The sequence below is a fragment of the Scyliorhinus torazame genome, chromosome 14, assembly GCF_047496885.1.
Source record: "Scyliorhinus torazame isolate Kashiwa2021f chromosome 14, sScyTor2.1, whole genome shotgun sequence".
NCBI lineage: Eukaryota > Metazoa > Chordata > Chondrichthyes > Carcharhiniformes > Scyliorhinidae > Scyliorhinus > Scyliorhinus torazame.
Window position 1 is genome coordinate 122,265,628 of NC_092720.1, and position 14,814 is coordinate 122,280,441.

Genomic DNA, 14,814 nt, shown 5'->3' on the forward strand with positions numbered 1-14,814 from the left:
CACCATTCCAAATATACCCCACCACCAATCCAAACATACCCCATCACAAATCCAAATAAACCCCATCACCAATCCAAATAAACCCCATCACCAATCCAAATATATCCCATCACCATTCCAAATATACACCATCACCAATCCAAATATACCCCATCAATTCAAATCACCAGTTCAAATATACACCACCACCAATCCAAATATACCCCATCAATTCAAATCACCAGTTCAAATATACGCCATCACCAATCCATTTACACCCCAGCATCTATCCATACATACACTATCACCAATCCAAATATACACCATCACAATCCATATATACCCCATCACCAATCCAATTATACCCCATCACCAATCCAAATATACCCCACCATCAATTCAAATCACCAGTTCAAATATACACCATCACAATCCAAATATACCCCACCATCAATTCAAATCACCAATTAAAATATACACCATCTCAATCCATATATACCCCATCACCAGTCCAAATATACACCATCACCAATCCAAATATACCCCACCATCAATTCAAATCACCAGTTCAAATATACACCATCTCCAATCCAAATATACATCATCTCCAATCCAAATATACCCCATCAACAATCTATATATACACCATTACAAATCCAAATAACCCCATCACCAATCCAAATATACACCATCACCAATCCAAATAAATCCCATCACCAATGCAAATATACACCATCACCAATCCAAACACAGCCCATCACAAATCCAAACATACCCCATCACCAATCCAAATATACCCCATCACAAATCCAAATATACCCCATCACCAATCCAAATATACACCACCACCAATCCAAATATACACCATCACCAATCCAAACATACCCCATCACCAATCCAAATATACCCCATCACAAATCCAAATATACCCCATCACAAATACAAATATACACCACCACCAATCCAAATATACCCCATCACCAATCCAAACATACCCCATCACCAATCCAAATATACACCATCACCAATCCAAATATACCCCATCACCAATCCAAATATACCCCATCACCAATCCAAATATACACCATCATCAATCCAAATATACCCCATCACAAATACAAATATACCCCATCACAAATCCAAACATACCCCATCACCAATCCAAATATACACCACCACCAATCCAAATAAACCCCATCACCAATCCAAATATACACCATCACCAATCCAAATATACCCCATCACCAATCCAAATAAACCCCATCACCAATCCAAATATACACCATCACCAATCCAAATATACCCCATCACCAATCCAAATATACACCATCACCAATGCAAATATACCCCATCACCAATCCAAATATACACCATCACCAATCCAAATATACCCCATCACCAATGCAAATATACCCCATCACCAATCCAAATATACCCCATCACAAATCCAAATATACACCATCACCAACCCAAATATACCCCATCACAAATCCAAATATACCCCATCACCAATCCAAATATACCCCATCACCAATGCAAATATACCCCATCACCAATCCAAATATACACCATCACCAATCCAAATAAACCCCATCACCAATCCAAATATACACCATCACCAATGCAAATATACCCCATCACCAATCCAAATATACACCATCACCAATCCAAATAAACCCCATCACCAATGCAAATATACCCCATCACCAATCCAAACATACCCCATCACCAATCCAAATATACACCATCACCAATCCAAACATACCCCATCACCAATCCAAATATATCCCATCACCATTCCAAATATACACCATCATCAATCCAAACATACCCCATCACCAATCCAAATATATCCCATCACCATTCCAAATATACACCATCACCAATCCAAACATACCCCATCACCAATCCAAATATATCCCATCACCATTCCAAATATACACCATCACCAATCCAAACATACCCCATCACCAATCCAAATATATCCCATCACCATTCCAAATATACACCATCACCAATCCAAACATACCCCATCACCAATCCAAATATATCCCATCACCATTCCAAATATACCCCACCACCAATCCAAACATACCCCATCACAAATCCAAATAAACCCCATCACCAATCCAAATATACCCCATCACCAATCCAAATATACCCCATCACCAATCCAAATATACACCATCACCAATCCAAATATACACCATCACCAATCCAAATATATCCCATCACCATTCCAAATATACACCATCACCAATCCACACATACCCCATCACCAATCCAAATATATCCCATCACCATTCCAAATATACACCATCACCAATCCAAACATACCCCATCACCAATCCAAATATATCCCATCACCATTCCAAATATACACCATCACCAATCCAAACATACCCCATCACCAATCCAAATATACCCCATCACCAATCCAAATATACCCCATCACCAATCCAAATATATCCCATCACCATTCCAAATATACACCATCATCAATCGAAACATACCCCATCACCAATCCAAATATATCCCATCACCATTCCAAATATACACCATCACCAATCCAAACATACCCCATCACCAATCCAAATATATCCCATCACCATTCCAAATATACACCATCACCAATCCAAACATACCCCATCACCAATCCAAATATATCCCATCACCATTCCAAATATACACCATCACCAATCCAAACATACCCCATCACCAATCCAAATATATCCCATCACCATTCCAAATATACCCCACCACCAATCCAAACATACCCCATCACAAATCCAAATAAACCCCATCACCAATCCAAATATACCCCATCACCAATCCAAATATACCCCATCACCAATCCAAATATACACCATCACCAATCCAAATATACACCATCACCAATCCAAATATATCCCATCACCATTCCAAATATACACCATCACCAATCCACACATACCCCATCACCAATCCAAATATATCCCATCACCATTCCAAATATACACCATCACCAATCCAAACATACCCCATCACCAATCCAAATATATCCCATCACCATTCCAAATATACACCATCACCAATCCAAACATACCCCATCACCAATCCAAATATACCCCATCACCAATCCAAATATACCCCATCACCAATCCAAACATACCCCATCACAAATCCAAATATACACCATCACCAATCCAAACATACCCCATCACCAATCCAAATATATCCCATCACCATTCCAAATATACCCCATCACCAATCCAAATATACCCCATCACCAATCCAAACATACCCCATCACAAATCCAAATATACACCATCACCAATCCAAATATACCCCATCACCAATCCAAATATACCCCATCACCAATCCAAACATACCCCATCACAAATCCAAATAAACCCCATCACCAATCCAAACATACCCCATCACCAATCCAAATATACACCATCACCAATCCAAACATACCCCATCACCAATCCAAATATACCCCATCGCCAATCCAAACATACCCCATCACCAATCCAAATATACACCATCACCAATCCAAACATACCCCATCACCAATCCAAATATACCCCATCACCAATCCAAATATACCCCATCACCAATCCAAACATACCCCATCACCAATCCAAACATACCCCATCACCAATCCAAATATACCCCATCACCAATCCAAACATACCCCATCACCAATCCAAATATACACCATCACCAATCCAAATATACCCCATCACCAATCCAAACATACCCCATCACCAATCCAAATATACACCATCACCAATCCAAATATATCCCATCACCATTCCAAATATACCCCATCACCAATCCTAACATACCCCATCACAAACCCAAATAAACCCATCACCAATCCAAATATACCCCATCACCAATCCAAATATACACCATCACCAATCCAAACATACCCCATCACCAATCCAAATATACCCCATCTCCAATCCAAATATACACCATCACCAATCCAAACATACCCCATCACCAATCCAAATATATCCCATCACCATTCCAAATATACACCATCACCAATCCAAACATACCCCATCACCAATGCAAATATATCCCATCACCAATCCAAATATACCCCACCACCAATCCAAATATACCCCATCACCAATCCAAATATACCCCATCACAAATCCAAACATACCCCATCACCAATCCAAATATACACCACCACCAATCCAAATATACCCCATCACCAATCCAAACATACACCATCACCAATGCAAATATACCCCATCACCAATCCAAACATACCCCATCACAAATCCAAACATACCCCATCACAAATCCAAACATACCCCATCACCAATCCAAATATACACCACCACCAATCCAAATATACCCCATCACCAATCCAAATATACACCACCACCAATCCAAATATATCCCATCACCATTCCAAATATACACCATCGCCAATCCAAATATACACCATCACCAATCCAAATATATCCCATCACCATTCCAAATATACACCACCACCAATCCAAATATATCCCATCACCAATCCAAATATATCCCATCACCAATCCAAATATATCCCATCACCATTCCAAATATACACCACCACCAATCCAAATATATCCCATCACCAATCCAAATATACACCATCACCAATCCAAATATATCCCATCACCATTCCAAATATACACCACCACCAATCCAAATATATCCCATCACCAATCCAAATATATCCCATCACCAATCCAAATATATCCCATCACCATTCCAAATATACACCATCACCAATCCAAACATACCCCATCACAAATCCAAACATACCCCATCACCAATCCAAATATACACCACCACCAATCCAAATATACCCCATCACCAATCCAAATATACCCCATCACCAATCCAAATATACCCCATCACCAATCCAAACATACCCCATCACAAATCCAAATATACACCATCACCAATCCAAACATACCCCATCACCAATCCAAATATATCCCATCACCATTCCAAATATACCCCATCACCAATCCAAACATACCCCATCACCAATCCAAATATACCCCATCACCAATCCAAATATACCCCATCACCAATCCAAACATACCCCATCACAAATCCAAATATACACCATCACCAATCCAAACATACCCCATCACCAATCCAAATATATCCCATCACCATTCCAAATATACCCCATCACCAATCCAAATATACCCCATCACCAATCCAAACATACCCCATCACAAATCCAAATATACACCATCACCAATCCAAATATACCCCATCACCAATCCAAATATACCCCATCACCAATCCAAACATACCCCATCACAAATCCAAATAAACCCCATCACCAATCCAAACATACCCCATCACCAATCCAAATATACACCATCACCAATCCAAACATACCCCATCACCAATCCAAATATACCCCATCGCCAATCCAAACATACCCCATCACCAATCCAAATATACACCATCACCAATCCAAACATACCCCATCACCAATCCAAATATACCCCATCACCAATCCAAATATACCCCATCACCAATCCAAACATACCCCATCACCAATCCAAACATACCCCATCACCAATCCAAATATACCCCATCACCAATCCAAACATACCCCATCACCAATCCAAATATACACCATCACCAATCCAAATATACCCCATCACCAATCCAAACATACCCCATCACCAATCCAAATATACACCATCACCAATCCAAATATATCCCATCACCATTCCAAATATACCCCATCACCAATCCTAACATACCCCATCACAAACCCAAATAAACCCATCACCAATCCAAATATACCCCATCACCAATCCAAATATACACCATCACCAATCCAAACATACCCCATCACCAATCCAAATATACCCCATCTCCAATCCAAATATACACCATCACCAATCCAAACATACCCCATCACCAATCCAAATATATCCCATCACCATTCCAAATATACACCATCACCAATCCAAACATACCCCATCACCAATGCAAATATATCCCATCACCAATCCAAATATACCCCACCACCAATCCAAATATACCCCATCACCAATCCAAATATACCCCATCACAAATCCAAACATACCCCATCACCAATCCAAATATACACCACCACCAATCCAAATATACCCCATCACCAATCCAAACATACACCATCACCAATGCAAATATACCCCATCACCAATCCAAACATACCCCATCACAAATCCAAACATACCCCATCACAAATCCAAACATACCCCATCACCAATCCAAATATACACCACCACCAATCCAAATATACCCCATCACCAATCCAAATATACACCACCACCAATCCAAATATATCCCATCACCATTCCAAATATACACCATCGCCAATCCAAATATACACCATCACCAATCCAAATATATCCCATCACCATTCCAAATATACACCACCACCAATCCAAATATATCCCATCACCAATCCAAATATATCCCATCACCAATCCAAATATATCCCATCACCATTCCAAATATACACCACCACCAATCCAAATATATCCCATCACCAATCCAAATATACACCATCACCAATCCAAATATATCCCATCACCATTCCAAATATACACCACCACCAATCCAAATATATCCCATCACCAATCCAAATATATCCCATCACCAATCCAAATATATCCCATCACCATTCCAAATATACACCATCACCAATCCAAACATACCCCATCACAAATCCAAACATACCCCATCACCAATCCAAATATACACCACCACCAATCCAAATATACCCCATCACCAATCCAAATATACACCACCACCAATCCAAATATATCCCATCACCATTCCAAATATACACCATCACCAATCCAAACATACCCCATCACCAATCCAAATATACACCACCACCAATCCAAATATACACCACCACCAATCCAAATATACCCCATCACCAATCCAAACATACACCATCACCAATCCAAATATACACCATCACCAATCCAAATATACCCCATCACCAATCCAAATATACCCCATCACAAATCCAAACATACCCCATCACCAATCCAAATATACACCACCACCAATCCAAATATACCCCATCACCAATCCAAACATACACCATCACCAATCCAAATATACCCCATCACAAATCCAAACATACCCCATCACCAATCCAAATATACACCACCACCAATCCAAATATACCCCATCACCAATCCAAATATACACCACCACCAATCCAAATATATCCCATCACCATTCCAAATATACACCATCACCAATCCAAACATACCCCATCACCAATCCAAATATACACCATCACCAATCCAAATATACCCCATCACCAATCCAAATATACACCATCACCAATCCAAACATACCCCATCACCAATCCAAATATACACCACCACCAATCCAAATATACCCCATCACCAATCCAAACATACACCATCACCAATCCAAATATACACCATCACCAATCCAAATATACACCATCACCAATTCATATATACCTCACCGCCGACCCATATATACTCCATGACCAACCTAAACATACTCCACCGCCAATCTAAATGTACCCCATTACCAATCCAAATATAAACCATCACTATTCCAGATATACCCCATCACCAATCCAAATATACACCATGACCAATCCAAATATACCCCATTACCAATCCATAGATACCCATCACCAATCCATATATACTCCAGCAACAATCTAAATCTACTCCATCACTAATCCAAATATACCCCATCACTAATTGATGCACTATCGATTACTACAAAGACGAGAATAGTGAATAATCGAGGCTTTATTGAGCAAAGGTGTGTGGCCTGTAGCTGTTACCAGAATGGGAGCAGCACCGGCGAGCACACACATTTATACACCGCCTACTGGGCGGAGCCAGCAGGCAGGATTTTACCCATGTACCTCTAGTACAGGAGTCTTACCGTACTACATCTAATATACATCTAATACAGTTAGTGGTGACTACCACATTCACCCCCTGGTAAAAAAATGAGTCCGGCGGGGGTGGTGGAAAAATGTACAAGTTCAGTCTGTCGGGGGCCTTGATCCTCCGCTGTGATTGCCTTGGTCCTGGTGTTGATGCGGGTGCCGACTTGGTCACCGGTGACTCCGGGAGTGTGTTGTCCTCGTTTTCATCGTCCCTGAGTGGAACCAGTGGGAGGACGGATCCTCCTGGGGCGGGGGCTGCGGTGAGGTGTGCTGGGGGAAGGGTGAGTGGCGCAGGGGCAACCGGAGGGGGGTGGTGTCCAGTGGTGGGCCGTGGGTGGGAATCCAGCGGGTGCCAGGTCTCGGAGGGAGACTGTGTCCTGGCGCCTGTCGAGGTGCATCACGTAGGCATACTGCGGGTTTTTATGCAGTAGTTGGACTCTTTCGACCAACGGGTCCGACTTATGGGGCCGCACGTGTTTGCGAAGGAGGACGGGTCCAGGAACTGCCAGCTAGGTTGGGAGCGAGACCCCGGAGGTGGACTTCCTGGGGAAGGCAAAGAGACGTTTATGGGGGGTTTCGTTAGTTGCAGTGCGGAGGAGCGATCAGATGGAGTGGAGCGCGTCGGGCAGGACATCCTGCCAGCCGGAGACCAGGAGATTTTTAGACCCTAGGGCCAGCGGGACGGCCTTCCAGACCATCCCGTTCTCCCTTTCCACCTGCCCGCTTCCCCGGGGGTTGTAGCTGGTCGTTCTGCTCGAGGCAATGCCCTTGCTGAGCAGGAACTGACGCAGCTCATCGCTCTTAAAGGAGGATCCCCTATCGCTGTGGACGTAAGTGGGGAAACCGAACAGAGTGAAGATGCTGTGCAGGGCTTTAATGACCGTGGCAGAAGTCATATCGGGGCATGGGATGGCGAAGGGAAACCGGGAGTACTCGTCGACCACGTTCAGAAAGTACGTGTTTCGGTCGGTGAAGGGGAGGGGCCCTTTGAAGTCCATGCTGAGGTGCTCAAAGGGCGGGAGGCCTTCACTAGGTGCACTCGATTTGGCCGGTAGAAGTGCGGTTTGCACTCCGCGCAGATCTGGCAGTCTCTGGTGACAGGCCTGACCTCCTCAATGGAGTAGAGCAGGTTGCGGGCCTTGATGAAGTGGAAGAACCGGGTGACCCCCGGGTGACAGAGGCCATCGTGTAGAGCTTGGAGTCGGTCCACTTGTGCGATGGCACATGTACCTCGGGATAGAGCATTGGGGGGCTCATTGAGCTTCCCGGGGCCATACAAAATCTCGTAATTATAGGTGGAGAGCTCGATCCTCCACCTCAAGATCTTATCGTTTTTGATCTTGCCCCGCTGTGTATTATTGAACATGAAGGCAACTGACCATTGATCAGTGAGGAGAGTGAATCTCCTGCCGGCCTGGTAATGCCTCCAATGCCGCACAGCTTCCACAATGGCCTGGGCCTCCTTTTCGACAGAGGAGTGCCGAATTTCAGAGGCATGGAGGGTGCGGGAAAAGAATGCCACGGGCCTGCCTGCCTGGTTGAGGGTGGCGCCAGAACTACGTCTGATGCATCGCTCTCGACCTTAAAGGGAAGGGACTCATCGACCGCGTGCATCGTGGCCTTGGCGATTTCTGCCTTGATGCGGTTAAAGGCCTGACGGGCCTCAGCCGTCAGGGGTAAGACCACAGACTGAATGAGTGGGCGGGCCTTGTCCGCATAGTTCGGGACCCACTGGGTATAATTGGAGAAGAACCCCAGGCATCGTTTCAGGGTCTTGGGGCAGTGGGGGAGGGGGAGTTCCATGAGGGGGCGCCTGTGGTCGGGGTCGGCCCTAGAACTCTATTTTCCACAACATAGCCAAGGGTGGCTAAGTGGTTGGTGCGGAACACGCACTTCTCCTTATTGTACGTAAGATTATGGAATTTGGCGGTGTGGAGAAATTTGAGAAGGTTAGCGTCGTGGTCCTGCTGATCATGGCCTCAAATGGTGACGTTGTCTAGGTACAGGAAGGTGGCCCGCAGTACGTACCGGTCAACCATTCGGTCCATCTCACGTTGGAAGACCGAGACCCCGTTAGTGGCGCCGAAGGGAACTCTAAGGAAGTGATGAGGCGGCCATCTGCTTCAAACGCAGTGCATTGGCGGTCCTCCTTGCGGATGGGGAGCTGGTGGTAGGCGGACTTCAGGCCCTCTGTGGAAATGACCCGGTACTGTGCAATCTGATTGACCATATCAGATATGCGTGGGAGGGGGTACGCGTCGAGCTGCGTCTACCGATTGATGGTCTGACTGTAGTCAATGACCATCCTGTGTTTCTCCCCAGTCTTTACTACTACCACTTGGGCTCTCCAGGGGCTGTTACTGGTCTCAATGATGCCTCCCCGCAGAAGCCGCTGGACCTTCGACTTGATAAAGGTCCTGTCCTGGGCACTGTACCGTCTGCTCCTGGTGGCGACGGGCTTGCAATCCGGGGTGAGGTTTGCAAACAAGGAAGGTGGACCGACCTTAAGGGTCATCAGGCCGCATACGGTGAGGGGGGTAGGGGTCCGCCGAATTTTAAAGTTAAGCTTTGGACGTTGCATTGAAAGTCCAGACCGAGTAACAGGGCAGTGCAGAGGTTGGGGAGGACGTAGAGCCGGAAGTTGCTAAAGATGCAGTACCCCCGGATTTCCATGGAATGGGATCCGGAGGCCAGGGAGATTTTCTGGCTAACTGGGTGTACCGCGAGGGAGCAGGGACTTACCGTAGTGGGGTGGATGAAGCTTTCCGTGCTCCCGGAGTCAAAAAGACAGGAAGTCTTGTGCTCATCGATTTTCACCGTTGTCGTTGCGGTTGCGAAGTTGTGAAGCCGGGACTGATCGAGGGTGATCGAGGTGAGCTGCGGCTGATGCTGGCTGGTCAGCGGTGGTGGAAGACGATGAGCGGCCAGACGAACTTCCCGATGAACAAGGGTCCTGAGGCGCCGTCCAAAATGGCGGCGAAGGTGGCGGCGCCCACGGGGCGCACATGGTGGGCGGCATTAAAGATGGCAGCGCCCATGGGCCGCACATGGCCTGCGGAGAAGACGATGGCAGCGCCCACGGGCTGCACGTGGCCTGCAGAGAAGAAGATGGCGGGGCCCACAGACCGCACGTGGGGGGTGTAGGAACGCTGGGCTAAGAAACAGCGGCGACTGACCGGGCCTGGCACACAGCAGCAAAATGTCCATTCTTTCCGCAGCCGTTGCAGGTTGCGTTCCACGCCGGGCAGCGCTGCCGGGGGTGTTTGTTCTGCCCGCAGAAGTAGCATTTGGGCCCCTGGGGTTGGCTGGCTGCCGCGCGGTGCAGGCTTGCAGTGGGCTGAGGTCGGTAGCTAGTGGGGCCCACGATGCCCATGACGGTGCCGTGCGGTCAGGGGGCATACGACTGGACGTTATGGGAGGCCACTGTTAACGAGTTCGCGAGCTGCCTGGTTCCCGCAAGATCAAGCGTATCCCCCTCCAATAGGCGCTGGCGGACGTACGCCGACTCCATGCCCGTAACAAAAGCGTCTCTGATTAAAGGTTCTGTATGCTGGACTGCCGAAACTGCCTGGCAGTCACAGTTCCTCACCAGGATGTGCAGGGCACACCTGAAATCGTCTAGGGACTCACCGGGGAGTTGCTGTCTCGTGGACAGGAGGTGCCTGGAGTATAGTTTGTTGATCGGCCGAACGAAATGTCCTTTCAGGATTCCATTGCTTCAGCGTAAGTGGGCGCATCCCAGATGAGAGGAAAAATGTCAGGGCTCTCCCATGAATAAAGGACCTGGAGCTTCTGTGCGCCCGGGGGTTCTTCAGCGGATGTAGCTTTTGAAGCAGGCTAGCCAGTGGTCAAAAGCGGACGTAGCATTGGCTGCTTGAGGGCTCAGCTGTAGGCAATCCAAATATAGCCCATCACCAATCCTTTTATCCCACCATCAATCCAACATACATCATCACCAATCCATATATACCCCATCACCAATCCAAATATACACCATCTCTAAAGGGCAGCACGGTAGCATTGTGGATAGCACAATTGCTTCACAGCTCCAGGGTGCCAGGTTCGATTCCGGCTTGGGTCACTGTCTGTGCGGAGTCTGCACTTCCTCCTCGTGTCTGTGTGGGTTTCCTCCGGGTGCCCCGGTTTCCTCCCACAGTCCAAAGATGTGCAGGTTAGGTGGATTGGCCATGATAAATTGCCCTTAGTGTTGGGTGGGGTTACTGGGTTATGGGGATAGGGATAGGGCGGAGGTGTTGATCTTGGGTAGGGCGCTCTTTCCAAGAGCCGGTGCAGACTCGATGGGCCAAATGGCCTCCTTCTGCACTGTAAATTCTATGATCTATGAACTAATCCATATATACCCCATCACCAATCTAAATGTACCCCATCACCAATCCATATATACTCCAGCACCAATCCAAATATACCCCATCATCAATCCAAATATCCCCCATCACCAATCCAAATGTCTACTATCATCAATCCAAATATAACTCATCACCAATCCAAATATCATAGAATTTACAGTGCAGAAGGAGGCCATTCAGCCCATCGAGTCTGCACCGGCTCTTTTGAAAGAGCACCCGACCCAAGCTCACATCTCCACCCTATCCCCGTGCTGCCCTTAAACCCTTCATCAATCCAAATGTCTACTATCGTCAATCCAAATATATTCCATCACCAATCCAAATATATCCCTTCACCAATCCAAATGTACACTATCACCAATCTAAGTATACCCCACCACCAACCCATTTCTAATCCAAATACACCCCATTACCAATCTAAACATACCTTAAATATACTACCCTCATAATTCCAAGGTAAAATTCAACTAGAATTAAGTAGCACTGCGTGCACTGTTCAGTATGTTGGCTTAAGGTGAATGTTTTGAAACAAAATAAATAAAGTTAATGGTCAGACATATTATTGTCCCTAGATTTTCAAAGCCATTACTATTAAGGATAAGAATGATTATCCAACACAAGTGACCTACTGCAGCCAGAAGCCAACAGGTTATACAGAAATATAGCCCCAGGCTCCACAAAACGCATGCATTTATTTTCTTTGTGTATGGACAATTGCACTGCTGAGAATTAAATGAGGGTGTGCAAATTCTTCACTGGTTATGTTTATCAAAGAAAGATAAATTCACATACTGAGCAAACATTGCTTGTGCTGCTTGCTGCTAGGAAACTTTACCAAAGCAGGGTTTGGAACGGGACTGAGTGTTTCACTTACTCCACTTCCTGCACAGCCACCGTCTGGCTGTATTTGTCGTGTGAGTACAGCACCACTGACATAACCTGATCGGCTGGGGACAAAGACAACACAGTCGAGAATGTCTGAACAGTTTAAAGATACACCAACATCTTCAGAAACAAAAACAATTCACTGTATGAAGAAAGAAAGAGTTTGCATTGATCGAGCGTCTTTCACAACCCCAGGAAGTCCCAGTGCTTGAAAGCCCATGAAGTACTCTTGAAGTTGTTGTAATGGAGAAAACACATCAGGCAATTTGCCCAAAGCAAGATCCCAAATGGTCCTGACATGACCTGCCATTTGACATCTATTCACTAATTGAGAAGGGACTGTCTTGGCAGCACATGGGGTAATTTTAAATTTGAAACCAGGACATAAACCAGGACATAAACCAGAATACCGCTCCAAAGGCCAGAAACTGATGAAATTTCATTTCCACAAAGTAAAATTGCTCAGCACAATTGGGTAGTTGGGGAATAAGCCTGAATTCACATCCTTGTAGCATGGACCTTTTGGATCTAAGTGGCAGTATCAGATTGCATTTTGCATTCAAACATTTTTTTTTCTTAATTTATTCATCTATGGGATATGGGCGTCACTGTCAAGCGCAGCATTTGATTCCCATCCCGAATTGTCCTTGAACTGAGTGGCTAACTAAGTGATTTCAGAGGGCAGTTTAGAGTCAAGCACATTGCTGTGGGTCTGGAGCCACATGTCGGCCAGAGGAGATTTCCTTCCTTAAAGTAACCTCGGCTGATGTTCCAGAGATCATGGCCAGAATTATGCCGCCATGCATGCCAGGTTCGAATGCAGGCCCCAAGCCGACACAAAGTAGGACCGTGGAGGAGATGTTATCAATAGTGGCCAATGTCGGGACTGCCATCCATTTAACGATGGCAGCCAGCTCTCCAAGCTGCCGGCCCAGTCAGAGGGCCAACAGCTCACGGCCTCAGTAGCCCTGCCAATAGAAGCGACAATTGCTAAGCCTGCAGAGATAAGGACAGGATACCTCCATGTTGATGCATTTTCATGCCAATGGTGGGAAAAGCCAGGCTGGCAGATTCCATTGATTGGGGGATGGTAAACTCCCCAGCAGCATCTTTGGAGCCTCAGGGGTATCCAATTCTGTCGGCAGGGGGAAGGGTGGGGGGGCTCCATGAGACGTGAGGCCTCTGGGAAAGAAGGCCCAACCTCCCTGGGAAGCTGTTGAGAGATCACCTTGATCTTCAGCAGTCTCTTCATGTCCTAGAGTGAATTCCACATCCACGGAGGCACTGAATGGTCATTAACAAACCTGTTAATTGGATGAATTGACCGCCCACTTCTGGTTGACAGGAAGCCCTTCCCACCTTTTACCATTGGGTTTCCCCCCCTGATGCCTTCCATCACCACACCCACCTCCCAGCCTCTTGCCAGATGGCTGATAAAATCGCAGGCTCTAAACTCAGATTCCACCCTGGCGACTGGGGAACTTAAATTCAGCTAATTAAAAAAGCTGGAATTAAAAGCTAGTATTGGTAATCTTGACCATATCACATAAATTAATCCGACCTAACAAGCAATTTGGTTGTGCCTATCCTAAGACAAGGTACATATGAATAGAACTGAATGGGGATTTT

At 45.8% G+C, this 14,814-nt stretch overlaps 1 protein-coding gene across 1 annotated transcript in view; it reads right to left on the minus strand.

The window, feature by feature from the left end:
• LOC140389052 (S-arrestin-like) overlaps positions 1-14,814 on the minus strand; it is a 155,161-nt gene that overhangs the window by 24,761 nt on the left and 115,586 nt on the right. Inside the window, exon 10 of the mRNA XM_072473212.1 lies at positions 13,175-13,247. Within this exon, the coding sequence (XP_072329313.1) occupies positions 13,175-13,247 (73 nt within the window). The remainder of the gene's footprint in view (positions 1-13,174; positions 13,248-14,814) is intronic.